Below are 18,648 nucleotides of genomic sequence, written 5' to 3' on the forward strand. Positions count from 1 at the left end.
TGTTCACCCAGCCCTGCACCTTGTTGTCCCTCTTCTTTGATCTCTTTTTTAAAATACTTTCAGTGATCTAGCCTTTTATGCCTCTCAGGAGAAAAGAAATTCCTTCACATCTCGGTTTTAAATAGCATTTCCTTATTCTGTAACTGTGTCCCTTAGCTCAATATTCAAGAAGATAAAGACTTACAAACTCTCTCACAAGTGTCAGAGAGATAATTAAGAAGACGTTTGTCTAACAAGTTCCTTAAAAACAAACTGACTGCGAGCTCAAACGCACCTTGGTTGATATTTCTGCCATCAGGTTTCGCAGGTTGGGATCTACAAATTCTACAGGATCGCCTTCAAACTCAATTTTCCCGAGGATTGTTCCCTGTGAAGAATTTTATGAAATGCATGAAGGAACAAAAAGGTGAACAGAATTTGTTGTGTAGAAATACAAAACAGTCAACAGACTGGTTACCTTATCACGGACAATCTTTGTGAGCATTCTGGTGTCAATTCCATAAAGAGCTGGGATCTGTACAAAACAAAAATACATTCAAATACCCAGATTTGTCTCCAAAGCATATGCCCAAGCTTCATTTCTTTCCCAAATCCACCTCTTCCCCACCAGAGAGTAATGTTGAAATGCAATTTTGTAGTTACACTGTGATCTGAATTATTCAGATCTCTCAGCTGTTCAAGAGATGCGCAATATCTCAAGGAGTGCAGCCACAGTGCTTCAACTATACACAGGCCTGAACTTCAGGCGTCTGATCACTAGGTAGCTATTTAAAGCAGGCCCTGATACAGTCACAATGGATAGGGCCCTCAGACTATGAAATCTCCGGCTTTTAGATTTGGCAGTACTTTAGACATCGCTTAAACAGAGAAAGGCTGCAGAATTCCTAGGTGCAGAGGGGCCTAAGTGTTCCAGTGCATGAGTCACAAAAAGATAGCATGTAGGTATAGAAAACAATCAAAAAAGCTAATGGGAAGCTACCCATTATTATTAGAGGGATTGAATACAAAAGCAAGGATGCTATGCCTCAGTAACACAGAGCACATCTCAAATACTATATTCAGTTTTGGTCTCCTTATTTAAGGAGATACCTGGAATGAACAGGTTGTCTTATGAGAAAAGATTGGAGAAGCTGAGCTTGTTTCCCCTGAGCTCAGAAACATAGGGGTGACTTGACTGAAGTGTATAATATCCTGAATGATCTTGACAAGGTGTACATGGAAAGAATGTCTCCTCTTGTGAATCAGTCCTGAATTTGTGAGCACCGTTTTAAAATGGAGGGGGTGGTGGTGGTGGTGGTGGTGGGTGGGGGAATCACCCTCTCAGTCCAGAAATGAGAATTTTTTTTATCTCCGGGAGCGTTGAGACATCTTGCCTCTGAAGGCAGTGGAGGCATAAGTCATTGAATATATCTAAGATAGAGAAAAATAGACTTTTGTCAGGCAGGTAAATCAAAGGTAATTTGGAGTAGATAGGAATGTGGAATTCAAAGCATAAACAAGTCACCCGTGATCTTAATGAATGGTGGAGGGCTCAAATGGTCGACTTCTGCTTACAGTTTGTATGACACAATCTTCTCTCCAGCTCACTGTCCAAATGATTTGGATAGAGATGGTGTGCAGGGACATGGGGAAAAGGCAAAAAATTAGCAATAGATAAGTGAACAAATGCAGACACGATGGGCCAAATGGCTTCTTTCTGCAGTGTTACAATTCTGTGATTCAATCCACAGAGTCTCATTTAAGTTCAAACAAACAACACTTCAGCTACAAAACATGGCTCCATTGCTTGGAAGCCAAGGGACAAAGGAAGAAATTCGCCAATCCTGTTCCTGATTCCAATCCTGTGGCGAGTAAAGGGAAAAGGAGAGGAATCCAGCAGCATTCCTGCTCCTGATAACACTGGAAGGCTTGGTTTGTTTCCACAGAGCAAGGACAGGTCTTGTAATGATAATCGAGGCCCTGCACAACTTGGCATTCACACAATTTCCTGCAGGACAACCAGAGCTTGAGTAGAGTGACTGTCTGCCCCATATAGCAGGAGTGGCATGCTGACCACTGCTAACTTCATCAACAACCTCTTGATAAATAAAGGGACACACAGGGGCAGCACGGTGGCTCAGCGATTAGCACTGCTGCCTCACAGCACCAGGAAATGGGGTTTGATTCCGGCCTTTGGTAACTGTCTGTATCTGCACATTCTCTCTGTGCCTGCAGGGGTTTCCTCCCACATGTGCAAAGATGTGCAGATTAGGTGGACTGGCATGCTAAATTGCCCTTAGTATTCCAGGGATGTACAGGCTAAGTGGTTATCCATGGGAAATGTAGGGTTACTGGGTCAGAGTAGGGTCTGAGTGGGATGCTCTTTGGAGGGTCGCTGTGTTCTCAATGGGCCGAGTGGCCTTGCTTCCACTGTAGGGATTCTATGATAACAATGAAACAAAAAAAAATTCCTCTTCCACAGGGAGGATCTCATGTTGCACTGGGTCTCCTGGCCAGCCATAACCAGGCGGCAACTGCATCCCCACAATCTCCTCAATATTAAAAGACTCCAGGCTCTTGCCATGAGCAAGTGTCATCCACAGAGACAAACACACATACACAGACACGCATTCAGGCATGGAACTAAGAGAGATCATGGCTATGTCTACACAAATCGCTAGAAGTGGCAGGGCAAGAAGTTTAAAGAGAACCTTTATAAATAAACCAGTGGGAAGCAAAGCAAAGACATTCTGATGAAACTGTACAACAAACAGCTGGCCCACACTCAGCTCAAGTGTTATGTATGGTTCTGGGCACCATCCTTTAGGAAGGATGTGAAGGGGTTAGAGGGAGGCCCCCAAAGACACAGGGACGGCTCTCAGATCAGTGAATCGACTAGAGACGCTTTTACTGTACCCTTAAGAGAAGTATTGGGGGTTTTTGTTAGAACTTCTCAAAATCAGGAAGGGTCTGAGCAGAGCTGTTGCCTGAAGCAGAAGAGGCATGAACTAGGGAGCACAAATTTAAGATGATTGGCAAAAGGGTCAGAAGAAACCTTGTTTTTGAAGCAGGGAGGGGTTATGATCAGGAATACACTGCCTCAGAGTGTGCTGGAGGTGGTTTCAATTGAGGCTTCCGTTGGAACCGGATGAACACCTAAAAGTAAAATCTCTGCAGGGTTTTTGGGAAAGGGCAAGAGTGATAGTGGATTTGATGAGTTGCTTGGACAGAGTGCTGGCTCTGATTCAACAGCCATTCTGTAATTCTGGGTTAGGCTATGGACTCTAGGAATACAGCCTGAGTTTATCACTGGTTAATAAGAAAATGCACTTGTCCTCATAACTAGCTCCCATTGCACACCAGAGATGGGAGCAAACTCTCCACACTCCAATGAACACACTACCTTAAAGAAAATTCTCCCCTCCCTTCACTCTTTTGCTGAGGATCTTACATCCGTGACACCAGCCACAAACTCAACTACCAGCGGAAGAAAAGCCTCAAAGAGAGAGCACAAGAGGGAGTGTGCAAGAGGGAGTATGCAAGAGAGAGAGAGAAAAAAAGAGAGATGGTGGAGAGGAATCAAACTGTACCTTTTCTTCATGTAACCACTCGCCCAGGGATTTAACAGAGTTCCAGTGGCTATAGTCATGGCTGTAATCCTGCACCAGTAATCCAGAAACCTGAAAAGAACAGCACAAGAGATTATTCAAAACATCTGGCCCTAACCCTAACCCTATCTCAGCCAGGATAGAAACCTTGCCTCTGCTATTGGTGTTACCCTGAGCCATAATCTTGGATTCAAAGACCAGGCTGTCCTGAGGCATGTCTGCATTACATAAATGCACTCTGAAGGCCAGAAATATGATGCAGCACAACTTTTGGGAAACTAACTGCAACAAGCATGAATCATCACCAGCAGCACAGCACAGGAATCCCTCGCTCTTGGTATGCTTCTGACTACTGGTGATATGAGTTCCATGTCTCAGACATGGTCCATGTGAGAACAATACCATCTCCAACTCCGCCATGAATACTGTCACTCATCCTCAAAATCTTTCCAGTCTACACTGAACGCTCTCTCTACCATTCCTCCATTATATAAAACCATTCAATAACTCAAGCATGATTTTAACATGAAAGAATTTCCTTTTAATTGCAAAGAAATGGAACTTGATCAAATGCTTCAACACGTCATTATTAATGTGGTTAGCAGATCAATGAACCTGCCAAATTACCAGGTCCCCATCCCCATCCTGACAATTACCTGGATAAATTCAGATTCCACATATTTCATTAGACCCAATTCGTCCAATTTTTTCGTATCTGGCACCCCATAGTTCCCTGCCATGGGGGACGTGAGAGCTAGGATCTGTCCTCTGTAGCTTGGGTCTGTCAAGGTTTCAGGATAGCTAAAATATAAACAAAAAGCTCTAAATTTAACACAACAGAGAACAAACCTCAAGGTCATGAACATTTTAAGTATTTCAAAGAGTGATTTCAAATGAGCGCTATTTGTTGACACAAAGTAAGATCCCATGCAATAGTGAACTAAACCATTTATCTGTCTGTTGGCAATGGAAGAATGTTCATCTAGATACTAAAACTTTATTATAAAAGCTATACCAGACTGCAGGTAACTGACGTATGAATGATGAGAAAGTTGTCAGACCATCACTGACAAACTAATGTTTTGTGAAAATCATACCACCAAGACACTGCTCTGACACTTTCAGTAATATACTGTGCAATGTAATGTTAGGACATATCTGTATCCACCTCGGCTGCTCCTGTTCTGAACCAATAGCCTGTTGCGAAAATAGATTTGTGTTTAGCAAGAACTCACCTTTGGCTACACTGACCCTAGCTGCAGAAATAACTCAGAGCCAGAAGATTCCAACTGGAGATACTTGGCACAAACAGAACACTAGAATGGGCAACAAAAACATAGTTGCTGGAAAAGCTCAGCAGGTCTGGCAGCATCTGTGAACACTTCAGTTCTGAGGAAGGGTCACTGGACCCAAAACGTTAACTCTGCTTTTTCCTTCACAGGTGCTGCCAGACCTGCTGAGCTTTTCCAGCAACTTTATTTTTGTTCCTGATTTACAGCATCCGCAGTTCTTTCAGTTTTTGCCAGAATGGGCAAAGTTGATAGAAATCAATGGGAATCCGGGGGAGGGGGGGCAAACTCTCTGCTGGTTGGAGTCATACCTGGCACATAGGAAGATGGTTGTGGTTGTTGCAGGTCTGTAATCTCAGCTCCAGGACGTCTCTGGAGGAGTTCCTCTGAGTAGTGTCCTAGGCCCAACCAATCTGCTGTTTCATCAGTAAACTTCCCTCCATCAGAAGGTCAGAAGTGAGATCGTTTGTCAACAAGAACACAAAATTCAGCAGCATTCACAACCCCTCAGATACTGAAGCAGTTCAAGACCAAATGCAACAAGACCTGGACAATATCCTGGCTTGGGTTGACAAGTATCAAATAACATTCACAGCACACGTGTACCACGTTCTATGGAATGGACTGATGTAAATTGACAAACAGTTCCCATCACTGGAAATCTTCAAGAACAGTCTCTAGATTACTTCCAAATGTAAGTTCTCATCACAAAGACAATCACCTCAGCTAGTCAGGCCTGGCTTTGCAAGACCTACCCAGATAAATGTTGGAGGAAAGTGGGTTTAATTCGTGATGAAAATACAATGAAAGCAGAAGGCAGTCAGCATCTCAAGCAACGGAGAATCTAACTACCATCCCTTAACATTCAATAGCATTACCATCATTAATCCCCACTAGCAACATTCTGGGGGGTTACCATTGACCAGAAACTGAACTGGACTTCCCGTATAAATACAACAGCAGACTACAATACCGCAGCAACTAACACACTTCCTTACTCTCCAATGCTTGTCCACCATCTACAAGGCACAAGTCAGGAGTGTGATGGAATAATCCCACTTGCCTGGATGGGTGCAGCTCCTACAACACTCAAGAAGTTTGACAACACTGAGGACAAGTGGCCTGCTTGATTGGTACCAACCACATCCACAAACATGCACTCCCTCCATTACCAATGGTCAGTAGCTGCAGTGTTTACCATCTACAAGATGCACTGTACAGATTCATCAAGGATCCTAGGACAGCACCTTCCAAACCCACAACCACCACCATCCAGAAGGACTAGGACAGCAGATACATGGGAACATCACCGCTTCAAGCCACTCATCATCCTAACTTGGAAATCACCATTCTTTCATTGTCCCTGGGACAAAATCCTGGAATTCCCTCCCTAACAGCCTTGAGAGTCAACCTACAGCACATGCGCTGCAACAGTTCAAGAAGGCAGCTCACCACAAGGGCTTCTCAAGTGCAACTAGTTTTGGGCAATGAATGCTGGCCCAGCTAGTGATGCCACTATCCCATGAATACAAATGAAGTACTTTTTCTAGAGTGAGATTAGAGGGAGTCCAATGCAGATCTGTACTTTGAACATAACTGAAAGAATTTGCATTGAATACCTTCAGGTTCAGGTACAAAATAAACCAGACACTGCACAGCTTCATCACATACACATGAATCACAACTCAGAGGAGCTGCCTGATTGCTGCCATGAGACATTTTTGGACTTCCTATGTTATCCTTTTATTCTCTGGAAGAAATGACTGACTGAGTCTTCCTAACATCGAGCAGAATCGAGCTTACTGCCACAGAAAATGATGGCCATTGTTCTAGATTTTCATCCTGAACTTTGGCATAACAGAAGAAAAGCAGTTTTCGACATCATTTGGACCAAATGGCAGTGGCCACTCTGTCACCATCCTCATGCTAGAACACTCACTGAGAACCGCAATCGCAACCTGAATGCTCTTCATTGTGTCAAAAAAGGTTGGATCATCCAATTATCGCTCACTATAAGGAGACCCATCATTCAGGTGGCAGATGCAAACCCCCACCTAGTCTAGTCTTAGCAAAGATGGATTAACGTGACATGATTTAGAACAGGGTTTGGAGATAGGAGGACTGACACGTCCCTCCAGCCCAGACCTCACCGTGAAACTGTACTCACCCAACCAGCCCAGTGTTGAACACGACCTCTCCTGCCGTTGAGTGGGGATAACCAAAGGACACGCCTTTCATTTTCGTTCCATCATCAAGGATCACATGTGCCGTCTGTGCCTAGAAAGAGCCGAGGATTTTTGTTAGTCTGTGCACAGGATGTGGGATATGTGAAACACCAAATGCAGACATTGCCCTGTGCTGTGTCGAGTCACCCAAGATGGCGCCACATTTGTTTCCTGGCCTGTCTCATTGCAAACCTGAGCCCCACACACACACAGACTGCAGGGCACAGAACGCAAACACCCAGGCAGGAAAACTGCTAACGCCAGCCAAACAGACCTGTGGTCTGAATCGTATACTTCAACATGGGGGAGCATTTTCAAGGATTGCTGAGCTTTTTTTTACTGGTGCAGCACTATCACTTGAATTTCACAGAAGCTCCTCAAAATCTCAGAATCGTCAACTCCGCTTTTCGATATTGCCAATACCTGTATCTCATCCCCAACTGCATCATGACACACATTTAAATTTTAAAGGATTGGATTTCATCTGCCCAGTCTGATAGCAGATGATGACTAGACTGCACTCAAAAAGGTACCATCCTCATGTTTGCCGCTGTTCCAAAGTCAGAATATCCCACTCCTGCAAGCAGTGCAAAGGCGGTAGGAAAACAGCAGATAATTAGGAGGTTAGCATTGGCAGGGAATAGTGGAGACCAGTCATGTTCTGCCAAGAAGTTCTGGGTGGCAAGGCCCAAACTCAAACTTAGCACCCTGCCATCAATTGAGACCCTTAAGTAGTCTATTAACACCTAAGGGCTTTGTCCTTCCTGGGCTGTAATTACTCCAGCTCAAGTTCTGATGAGAAAGAGTCAGCCTACCCAATTGGTAAATTTGTTTGGTGTCAGGGAAGGGAGGGTTTCATGAAACAAAAACAAATAACTGAAGAAACTCTGCTAGTCTTGCAGCATCTATGCTATTAACATTGAGTTTGATGATTCATTCAAGTTAAGTCACTGGGCTTAAAACATAACCTCTGCTTTCTTCCCAAAGAGGGAGTTTCTCCAGCGATATCTGTTTTGGTGTCAGATCTCCAGCATTCGCAGTTCTTTGTTTTATTGGAGGGTTGTATGATCTGCTTGTGCACAAGCAAAGGTTTAATCTAAGGCAGTCTCTAAGAGCTAACACCCTATGCCTGCTCTTGCTTTTGACCTCTCTTCCCCTCACCTCTGCTCCCCATGAATCCCAAACCAAAAAAACACCCCCAAAACAACACTTACCTTTTTCCCATTGATCCCCCACTTGGGTCTCTTAGGGGATGGGGTGAGGAGGGGGAGAGGTGGTTATTGTCCTGCCAACAGCCATGGCTTCTGCCAAGTTCTGGAGATGCCAGTAGCTCCAGATTAGAGGGATTTTCTGCCCAGGCAGAAGAAGGCTAAGGAAGAAAGTTCGCCGCCAACAGTCAAACAGCCCTTGGTGGGTAGGTGATCCAGTAGGTTCTCTGACCAAGGTAGGCCATAGTTTTCTCTCTAGGAAACCCTCTCATTTCCAGACTCAATCCAAAAACAGGAAGATCCCATCCTTTGATTTGGTTTTAGAAAACTTTGAAACATTACTCTATGTTCCAATATGCAAGTCATTGAAAGATTTAAAATTAATAAGTGGTCCAAGAAAGACCCTTGGGAAACACCACTGTTCTTATCCTCCAATCTGAGAAAAGAACTGTTAACTAAAACTTTCTGTTTATTATCCTAAAGTCAATCTTTTACCCAAGCTGATACTCGTCATATTCCACAAAGCTCAATTATCAATTGTTTATATATTATTTTGGTAAATACTGGTGAACTTTCATTACACTCCCTTTATAGCAACCAAACCCATATTCCAGATGCAGGTTCACCAAACTCCTACACAACTGAAGCAAGACGTCACTACTCCTGAACTCAAATCCTCTTGTAATAAAGACCAGCATTTCATTAGCCTTCCTAACAACTTGCTGCACCTGCATGATAGTTTTCAGTGACTTATTGACAAGGACACCTAGGTCCACTTACCATATAAGAAATACTCTGCACATCTGTTCCTCCTACCTAAGTGGATAACCTCATATTTTTCCACATTATATGCCAAATGCCAATACTCCCCTTTCATATTAATTGCTATGTTTTTCTTTGTCAGTTTTATTTTTCTCTTCACTTACCCTCAGCCTGATACTTTTGACGTGGTTGTCACTTGAAGAATTCACCTGACATGCATCATACAGCATCTTTCAGTGTTTCATCGTATTCTCCATTTCTCTCACCATCCCAGGAGCTCTCTCTATATTTCATTTTTGTTGAAATGTACCCAGACTGTACTTCTCCTTAAAGATCACCCATTGTTCTGTTAGAAATCTTCCCGTCAGTCTCCAGTTCCATTTTACCCTGGCTAGATTCCTTCTCATCCGATTGAAGTAATCTCTCAATTTGAAGACAGCCTTGCTTTCTCCACTACAGAACTAAAACTTATCGTGTAATGATTACTCCTTTCCAAGTGTTCCCCAAAACACTTGGTTCACTCACTCCACCTCATTCCCCAGCACCAGATCCAGTAAAGTCTCCTTCCTTGTTGTACCAATTATATATTCATTAAGAGCATTCTCCTGAACACATTTCAGAAAGTCCTCTCCCATTTTAGTCTTTACATTATCCCAATTAAGAACTGGGTAATTAAGCTCCCAGTATCAGCACTATATAAGTTCTTGGTCGTCTGAGATTTCAGACAGATTTGTTCCTTGATGTCTCGCTCACTTGTTGGAAGCATACAGATTACCCCAGTAGCGTAATCATCCTCATTTTGTTTCTCATTGCTGACTGAAAGGATTCTGCCCCTGCCCTCTCAAGACATTCCCTCTTTCCAAATTCAAAATGCCTTCCACAGTTAGTACTGCCACAGTTCCCTCCTCTTTCCCTCCTGTGTCTCTTCTGAAAACTTGACACCGAAGTGATACATTTCGAAACCAGGGCAGTGAGTGCTTGGAGGGTATCATGCATGTGATCATGTTCCCATGCATCTGCTGCCCTTGTCCTTCCAGATGGAAGTGATCTTGAGTTTGGAAGATGCTGCTCAAGGAACCTTGGTGAATTTCTGTAGTGCATCTTGTAGAAAGTATGCACTGTTACTACTGAGCATCGGTGGTAGTAGGAATAGATGCTTGCGGATGTGATGCCAATCAAATGGGCTGCTTTGTCCTGAATAGGGGCAAAGGCCTGGAGTGTAGTTGGTGCTGCTCCTCTCCTTTATAAGCACTAGTGAAAGTTCAAGCAGTGAGTTTCTAAATTCCTGAGTAATTTAGTCTCATTTTCTACATTTATTCCCTTTTTATTTTTTCGCTTACAATTTCCACTTTTCTTGGCCTAAGGTACTCCAATCCTGAGGCTTACTAATATTCTTTGCAACACTATAATCCTCTTCATTTAAATCTAATTCTATTTTAACTTAACCTTGTGAGATATGCTGGATCCTTCTCATTGTGTTTTTGTTTTGTTTTAATGCATTCTTTTTGAACAGTTTGATCATCTCTTTATTGTCTCTGTTGGCCAATTTATCTAATCAACCAAAGCCATCTATCCCCTCACAATAAACAATTTGTGGTGTAGTGGTAATATCACTGGACTAGACATCCAGTAATCACTAAAGTTCTGAGGGGTATGGGTCCAAATCATATAAATGGAAGGTAGAGGAAAATTCAGTTCAATAACAAAAACTCTGGAATAAGCATGCTCTTTAGTGTGTCACCGTGATCATATAGGGGTTAGTACTCTGTGTTGTGGCTGCATCAACCTTGGTTCAAATCCGAATCACGGCAGTGGGTGATTGTTGCATTTTTTGCGCAGCTTGGTGGTTCAGTGGTTAGCACTGCTGCCTCACAGCGCCAGGGACCCAGGTTCGATTCCACCCTCGGGCAACTGTCTGTGTGGAGATTGCACATTCTCCTCGTGTCTGTGTGGGTTTCCTCCGGGTGCTCCGGTTTCCTCCCACTTTCCAAAGATGTGCAGGCTAGGTGAATTGGCCATGCTAAATTGCCCATAATGTTCAGGGATGTGTAGATTAGGTGGGTTATAGGGATGGGTCTGGGTGGGATGTCTGAGGTCCGGTATGGATTTGTTGGGCCAAAGGGCCTGTTTCCACACTCTAGGGATTCTATGATAAAATATGTAACTGGCTTTAAATTTAATATTCTTGCCTTGAGCTCAAGCATGTTGCCTGCAAATGTAATATGGAATTCAAGTATATTATGATCAAGTTTTCCCCCAAGAACTAGAAGATGGTTAATTAACAATGCTTCATTGCAAAATGCTAGACCAAACAGATCTTTACTTACTCGTTGGTTCCACAATGTATTGTTCTTGTTTAACACCTTTCTGGTGCCATAACAACTGCTTGGGGCTCATTAATTACTGCCAGCAATGTTCTCTGACCCGAGTTATGTGGTGTTCAGATGTCACAGGGAGAATCTCAGTGTCCATTTACTGGTTCCATTTATCAGGTTCATTATATGCACCAAAATGATTGGGGTAAGTTCCTGGAATTTGATCTGACTCAGCTTCAGAGTCCTTTAATGCCTTTTTTAAGATTGATCTCTTCCCCAAAAGCCATGATGCAGGCAGATAGGGTGAAGATTGAGATGCCACTACTTCACCCTGATGTACTTATGAATTGCCCAGGCAGAAAATGATAGAAAAGAAAACAAAGAACTGTGGAGGCTAGAAATTCAGAAACAGAAACAGAAATTGCTAGGAAAGGTCACAGATTTAGTAGCATCTATGGAGAGAAAGTAGAGTTCTAAAGAAGGGTCACTAGACATGAAATGTTAACTCTGCTTTCTCTCCACAGAATGTGAAAAACATGTACCACCCATCTGCTCATTGGATACTACATCAATGTAAATCAGATAGAGCCAAAGATAAATCAATGTTACCATTAGGCACAGGATAAAAACGCCATGTACCCATTACTGAGATAGCACACTGGAAATCAAGACCCAGTATTTCCACTGCCTTCACAAAAGTTACACAAAGTATGCAGAATTCCCCAACTTTCCTGTCTTTTTATATCCAGGTTGACAGAATGGACCAGATTTCTGTGTTTAACAAGGGTTACTATTTGTTACAAATAGATTCTGACTACAGATAAACAAATAACCCTACCAGTTAAAGCTCAGAGAACCTTTTAACAAACATACACGCAAAAAAAAGGTGTTATGGGTTGGAGGGCAGACTGTTCACAGGGTTTGCTGAGACAATCCCTTTGCCCCTCAGAACACTACTACTCAATCATACTTCTCCAGATACTTTCACTTGCTTGCAGAAGGCACAGGGTGACTGGTTCAAGTTTATAAAAGGTTTCTGATTTATTCATTAAAACTCACAGCTTACAACAACTGATTGATGGGAAACTAGCCTCCTTCAGGCTTGAGATGCTTCTGACCGTAGTTTAAAAACACAGCTCCATTCCTTTGTGAGATCCAATGGCTTCTGACCCGAACATTCACACCTCCAAAGTGTTCAGATTCCTGGGAGTCAATCACAGTTGTTGGTAGGCAGGAGGCCGTTGTCATTAATGACTGGTCACTAGTCTATAGACCTATCAACTACTTTTTGCTGGCCAAATCTCCCTTTGTACACAGCTCCCTGGCTCAAGCTTGTCTGTAACCAGGCGCTCCCTACGGCTCAAACCAGCAGCTGTGTAATGGCTGTCGTACAACGAAAGCCAGAAAACCTGCTTTTTAAAAGTGCAGCAATCTTTCAACAATTTTTGGCTTTTAAACCAGTCCTTTTCCAAATTCAATCTAAAGTCAACAATACAGAACAATAAAAAAGATACAGACTTTGTTATTACTGTTTACAGAACCAGCCCATGGCTGCTGAAAAGTTAACAGAGTCATACAGCATGGAAACAAACTCTTCGGTCCAACTCATCCATGCTGACCAAGTTCCCCAAGCTAAACTAGTCCCACTTGCCCGTGTTTGGCCCATGTCCTTCTTAACCTTTCCTATTCATGCAACTATCCAAATGATGTTTAAAATGTTACAACTGTGCCTGCATCCACCACTTCCTCTAGCAGTTCGTTCCACGTACAAGTCACCTGTTGTGTGAAAAAGTTGCCTCTCAGCTCCATTTTAAATATTTCTCCTCTCACCTTAAAAATATGCCCCCTTGTTTTGAACTCCCTCACCCTCAGGGAAAGACCTTTGTTATTCATTTTATGAATGCCCCTCATGATTTTATGAACCTCTATAACTGCATACAATTGTACAGAAACAACAGCAAGACATCCCTGCTCTTGTTCTCGAATCCTCTTTCTATGAAGGTCAACATACCATTTGCCCTTTCTTTACTGCCTGCTGCACCTGCCCGCTTGCTTTCAGCAACTGGTGTACAAGGTCACCTCAGTCTCGTTACACCTCCTGCTTTCCCAATCTATCACCATTCGGTTAATAATCTGCCTTCCTTTTTTTTTGCTACCAAAGTGGATAGCCTCACACTTATCCATATTATGCTTATCTGCCATGTATTCACCCACTCATTCAACTTGCATTAATCACATTGAAGCATCTTTGCATCCTTCTCATAGTTTCCCTTCAGCCCATCTTTGTATCATCTCAAAAAGACCAGTATATTTCTACTCTTTGCTTCTTGTCTGCCAATTTGTCTCTATCCATGTCGTACACCACCTCTAATCCTATGTGCTTTAGTTTTACACTTTAATCTCTTCTGTGGCCTTCTGAAAGTCCAAGTAAACCACATCCACTGACTCCTCCTCATGAACTCTACTAGTTACATCCCCAAAGAATTCCAGTAGATGTCAAACATGATTTCTCTTTTGTAAATTCATGCTGACTCTGTATGAACTTGTCACTGCTTTCCAAGTGCTTTACTATTAAATCTTACACAATGGACTCTAGTATTTGCCCCACTACCAACATAATTTCCTGTTTTCTCTCTCCATTTCTTTTTAAGTAGCGGATAACTTGACTCCATGTTCTCAGCAAGGACAGTAATAGTGTCCTGAATGGCTGCCTGCTGAGCTTGCTTGCCTCTGAACATGTCTATGAAGTCCTTTATCACCAGAATCACAGGGTCTTCCTCAGATGGGCTGAGCTGACCTCAATGTCTGTGATCTGCATTGGTGGCAGAACTGTGCTTCTTGGACATTGTTTATCCTTCACACTCACCCCCACGAACCCACTCCCCCACCATCCCCCCCAACCCACACCCCCACCATCCTCACCCCACTCCACCCCCACATTTGCTGGCTTAGCTTGCCTTTTTGTGAGCCTGTTTGTATGGGAATGTTTTTTAAAAAGGGATAAAGGTTAATTGTAGCATTATAAGTTAGCAATTCATGTTTTCTTTGCCATTGGTTAACAACTGTTTGATTACAATAAGTAGTTATTTTCTTCTTAATGAAAGACCCCTTGTATGCATATTAACCTGAATTAGATAATTAGGTAAAATTTGCCATTTCGGTGGTTTAATCAAATTTTCACATTTGTAATGACTACTGACATGGTAGTGCTTGATTTTCAGTGCACAACCCCAGTGAATCATGACAGTCAAAAGGACGATAGGTTCAGGGTAAAGTAAATGGTATAATTTTAATTGCAAGGCAGGATCAGAGAAACCTGTAGGCACATACAATCTTCGAAGATAACAAAGTTGAGAAGGCTGCCTGAAGAGTCATACGGGATCCCGAACTTTATTCATAGAGTCGTGTGGAATAAAAGTAAGCAAGTTAGCTCTCAAAAACTGAAATGGATAAATGTTTGAAGAAAAAAATATGTTGGAGTACAGGGAAAGAGTAGGAGGAGTGGAAGTCATTGGATGAATTCACCAAAAAGCTGGATCGGCCAAATGGCTTCTATCTGGTCTATATGATTGTATGATTATGTGAAGTTCTACTGGGAACACTAAATTGAAAACTTCGTGCTCTATTGCCACTCCAGTTAAGCATATATTTAATTTGGAACACGTTTGATCTGTGGGCTCACAGATTATATGTTAAACAGTTTCTTAAAAGTTAATTTTCATGCTGTGGGTATCACTGCAGGCCAGCATTTATTTCCTACACCAGACTGTATTCAAGAAACTAGTGGCTAACTACCTTCTGGAATACACAGTAATTAATCAAGCACATTGTTATGGCTCAAGACTTTCATATAGGCCAAACCAGGATAGAAAGGCAGACTTCCTTCCCTAAAGGACGATATCAAAGCCAATTAAGTTTTTATGAAAATCCAGTAGTCGCGTGATCATCACCCCCACTTTAAGTCCAGATTCATTTATGTAATTGGACTTAAATTCCCTAAGCTCCAACAGTGCATTTGAATTTGCGCCTCCAGCTCATTAGACCTTTGGATTGGTAACATAAGCACTCAGCTACCGTCACTACAACACACCCTGACCACATATACAGACAATATTCAATATTAAGCCAACAGTTGAGCTATAATAGCAGAATGGAAATATGTGGAGAGGGCACTCGGTAGAAAATATACATTACATGCTACACTGTGTTAACTCACCTCATTACAATTGCTTACCTCTCCCTTGAAGCTTTCTCTGCCTGGTTTATGCTCTGTACAAGTCATAGATTCATAGTCACACAGTCATACAGGACTGAAACAGACACTTTGGTCCAAATCATCCACAGTAGCAGGCATCCCAATCTGACCTAGTCCTATTTGCCAGCATTTGGCCCATACCCCTCTAAACCCTTCCTATTCACATATCCATCCAGATGCCTTTCAAATATTGTAATTGTACCAGCCTCCACCACTTCCTCTGGCAGCTTATTCCAAACACTCACCACTCTCTGCATGAAAAGGTCTTGTTTTACACTCTCCACCCTAGAAAAAGACCTTGGTAATTCACCTTATCCATACCCCTCATGATATTATAGATCTGTGCAAGGTCATGCCTCAACCTCTGTCGCTCCAAGGAAAAAAGCCCCAACCTATTCAGCCTCTCCCTATAAATCAAACCCTCCAATCCTGAGAACGTCCTTGTGAATCTTTTCTGCAGCCTTTCAAGTTTGACAAATTCTTTCCTGTAGAAGGGCGACGAGAATTGTATGCAATATTCTAAAAGTGGCCTCACCAATTTCGCATACAGCCGCAACGTGACATCCCAACTCCACAACTCCAATACTTAATGTTCTGACCAATGAAGGCAAGCATGCTAAGTACCGCTTTCACCAGCCTCTCTACCTGTGACTTCACATTCAAGGAACTATGCACCTGCACCCCTAGGTCTCTTTGTTTGGCAACCCTCCCCAGGGCCCTACCATTAACTGTGTAAGTCCTACCCTGGTTTGCCTTACCAAAATGCAACTCCTCACATTTATCTAAATTAAACCCCATCCCCTCGGCTCATTGGCCCATCTGATCTAGGTCCCATTATACTGTGAGATAATCTTCTTCACTGTCCAGTACACCACCTATTTTGGTGCCATCTGCAAACTTACTAACCATACCTCCTAAATTCACATCCAAATCATTAATACAAATAATGAAAAGCAGTAGATCCAGCACCAACCCTTGTGTCAAACCTTTGGTCACAGGCCTCCAGTCCAAAAAGCAACCTTCTACCACCACTCTCTGACTCCTACCTTCAAGCAAGCTTTGTATCCAATTGGTTAGCTCCCCTGGATCCCAAGTGATGTAAACTTACTAACCAGTCTACCATGCACAACCTTATTGAATGCATTGTTTAAGTCCATGTAGACAACGTCTACCATTCTGCCTTCATCAATCTTCTTTGTCACCTCTTCAAAAGAAAAACTCAAATCAAGTTACAAAGACATGATTTCTCATGCACAAAGCCATGCTGACTATCCCTACTCAGTCCCTGCCTTTCCAAAAGCATGTAAATCCTATCCCTCCGAATCCGTCCAACAACTTAACCAGCATTGACATCAGGCTCAACTGTCTTTGGTTCTCAGACTTTTCCTTACAGCCTTTCTTAAATAATGGCTCCACATTTGCCACCCTCCAGTCTTCTGGCACCTCACCTATGGCTTGTTGTTCATATGAATATCTTAGCATGGGGCCCAGCAATCTCTTCCCAAGCTTCCCACAAAAGTCTAAGAAACACCTGATCAGGTCCTGGGGATTTATCTACCTTTATGCATTTTAAGTCCTCCAGCACCTCGAGTATATGGGCCATTTAGCCCTTGGCATCTGTTTCACCTTCAATAAGATCATGGCTGATCTATATTTTAATTCACTCCTACCATCATGGGCCCAAATGACTTTAGTAAGAAAATTTGTGAATTACCAATTTAAGGTTGTTTATTCAGCAGTTTGTGTGTTTTGAAAGTGTTCTACATTTATTGCAGGAGAAACACTTCTTAATTTCTCTGTTCACTCCTGCTGTAACTGAGTGGGTTTCGTTCTTGCATGAACTGGAAGGTTGTGGGTTCAAGTCCCATTCTAGATCTATAGTGATGCTCCAATAGAGGGCTAAATGGGGTGTCACAGTGCACTGCCTGTTCTTTCATCTGGTATAAAACATCCCCTAACTAGATTTTGACAGATTGCAGTTATCCGGAGTTTTCTGGCCAATAGTTATCATTCAATCTTTTTTCAGGCTTTCTGCCCAACAGCAGGTCTGACCATCCACCTCCCATCATGGACAGGGTAGCAAGGCAGCTCCCCAATCTACCCCAGCCCAAAACAGGGATCGAACCCCAATTCACAATGGCTGTCTAGCTAAACAATCCCTGCTCCCAAGGAGTCTGGCTGCTGTGATAACGGACACTTTTCCATGCGTGTTGCAGCCTGGAGTTCTAAATAGGGCTGGCAGAGGCTCCAATTTCTTTACAATAGTGGCTGGCCAGGAATCTGTGCTACACACACAGATGGATGTCAAGAGGATTTACAGGTTGATACTCAAACCTGTTTGGCTGCATTGTTCCTGGAGCTCTGGAGTTCAGCCCCTGAGGCAGTGACACTATTTACTACACCACAACTCCTTCAGAGAACCTTCAATCACTCTCACCAAACAAACTGAGGTATTACTTCCTCAAAGTACCTCAAAGAGTACAGTTCTCTTGAAGTGTAGTCACTGTTGTCATGCAGGAAATGTGGCAGCAAATATATACACAGCAAGTTCCTGCAGACAGCAAATCATCATCTCTTCTAGTGACGTCATTACAGGGATTCATTGTCACCAGTACTAAAGGGGAGAATCCCAGTTTTTTGCAAAGTGTAATATGGGTATTATCCAAATGATGGCACCTCCAAACTACAGCAGACACTCAAGCCTGCCCTCTAATATCAACCTGGATTAAAGGCACCAGCCCCAGTGGGGCCTCAGGGGTCCACTGAATTCCACAGATTCATTGCCCTCTGAGAGAATAAATTCCTCCTTGTCTCTGCCTTAAATGTGCAGCCCCTTATTCTGAGATGATGCCCTCTGCTACTAGACTCTCCCATAAGGGGAAACAACCTCTCCACATTACCCTGTCAAGTCCTCTAAGAATCTTGTTTCAGAGATAGTAGGAACTGCAGATGCTGGAGAATCTGAGATAACAAGGTGTAGAGCTGGATGAACACAACAGGCCAAGCA

The 18,648-nt window shown here is 42.8% G+C and overlaps 1 protein-coding gene across 1 annotated transcript in view; it reads right to left on the reverse strand.

The window, feature by feature from the left end:
* cps1 (carbamoyl-phosphate synthase 1, mitochondrial) overlaps positions 1 to 18,648 on the reverse strand; it is a 176,671-nt gene that overhangs the window by 144,848 nt on the left and 13,175 nt on the right. The window contains exons 2-6 of the mRNA XM_048598668.1: positions 7,044 to 7,153; positions 4,244 to 4,388; positions 3,570 to 3,659; positions 458 to 514; positions 275 to 367 (exon numbers count right to left, since the gene is read on the reverse strand). Of these exons, the coding sequence (XP_048454625.1) occupies positions 275 to 367; positions 458 to 514; positions 3,570 to 3,659; positions 4,244 to 4,388; positions 7,044 to 7,153 (495 nt within the window). The remainder of the gene's footprint in view (positions 1 to 274; positions 368 to 457; positions 515 to 3,569; positions 3,660 to 4,243; positions 4,389 to 7,043; positions 7,154 to 18,648) is intronic.

Source organism: Rhincodon typus, chromosome 7 (genome assembly GCF_021869965.1).
Source record: "Rhincodon typus isolate 14 chromosome 7, sRhiTyp1.1, whole genome shotgun sequence".
Classification (NCBI taxonomy): domain Eukaryota; kingdom Metazoa; phylum Chordata; class Chondrichthyes; order Orectolobiformes; family Rhincodontidae; genus Rhincodon; species Rhincodon typus.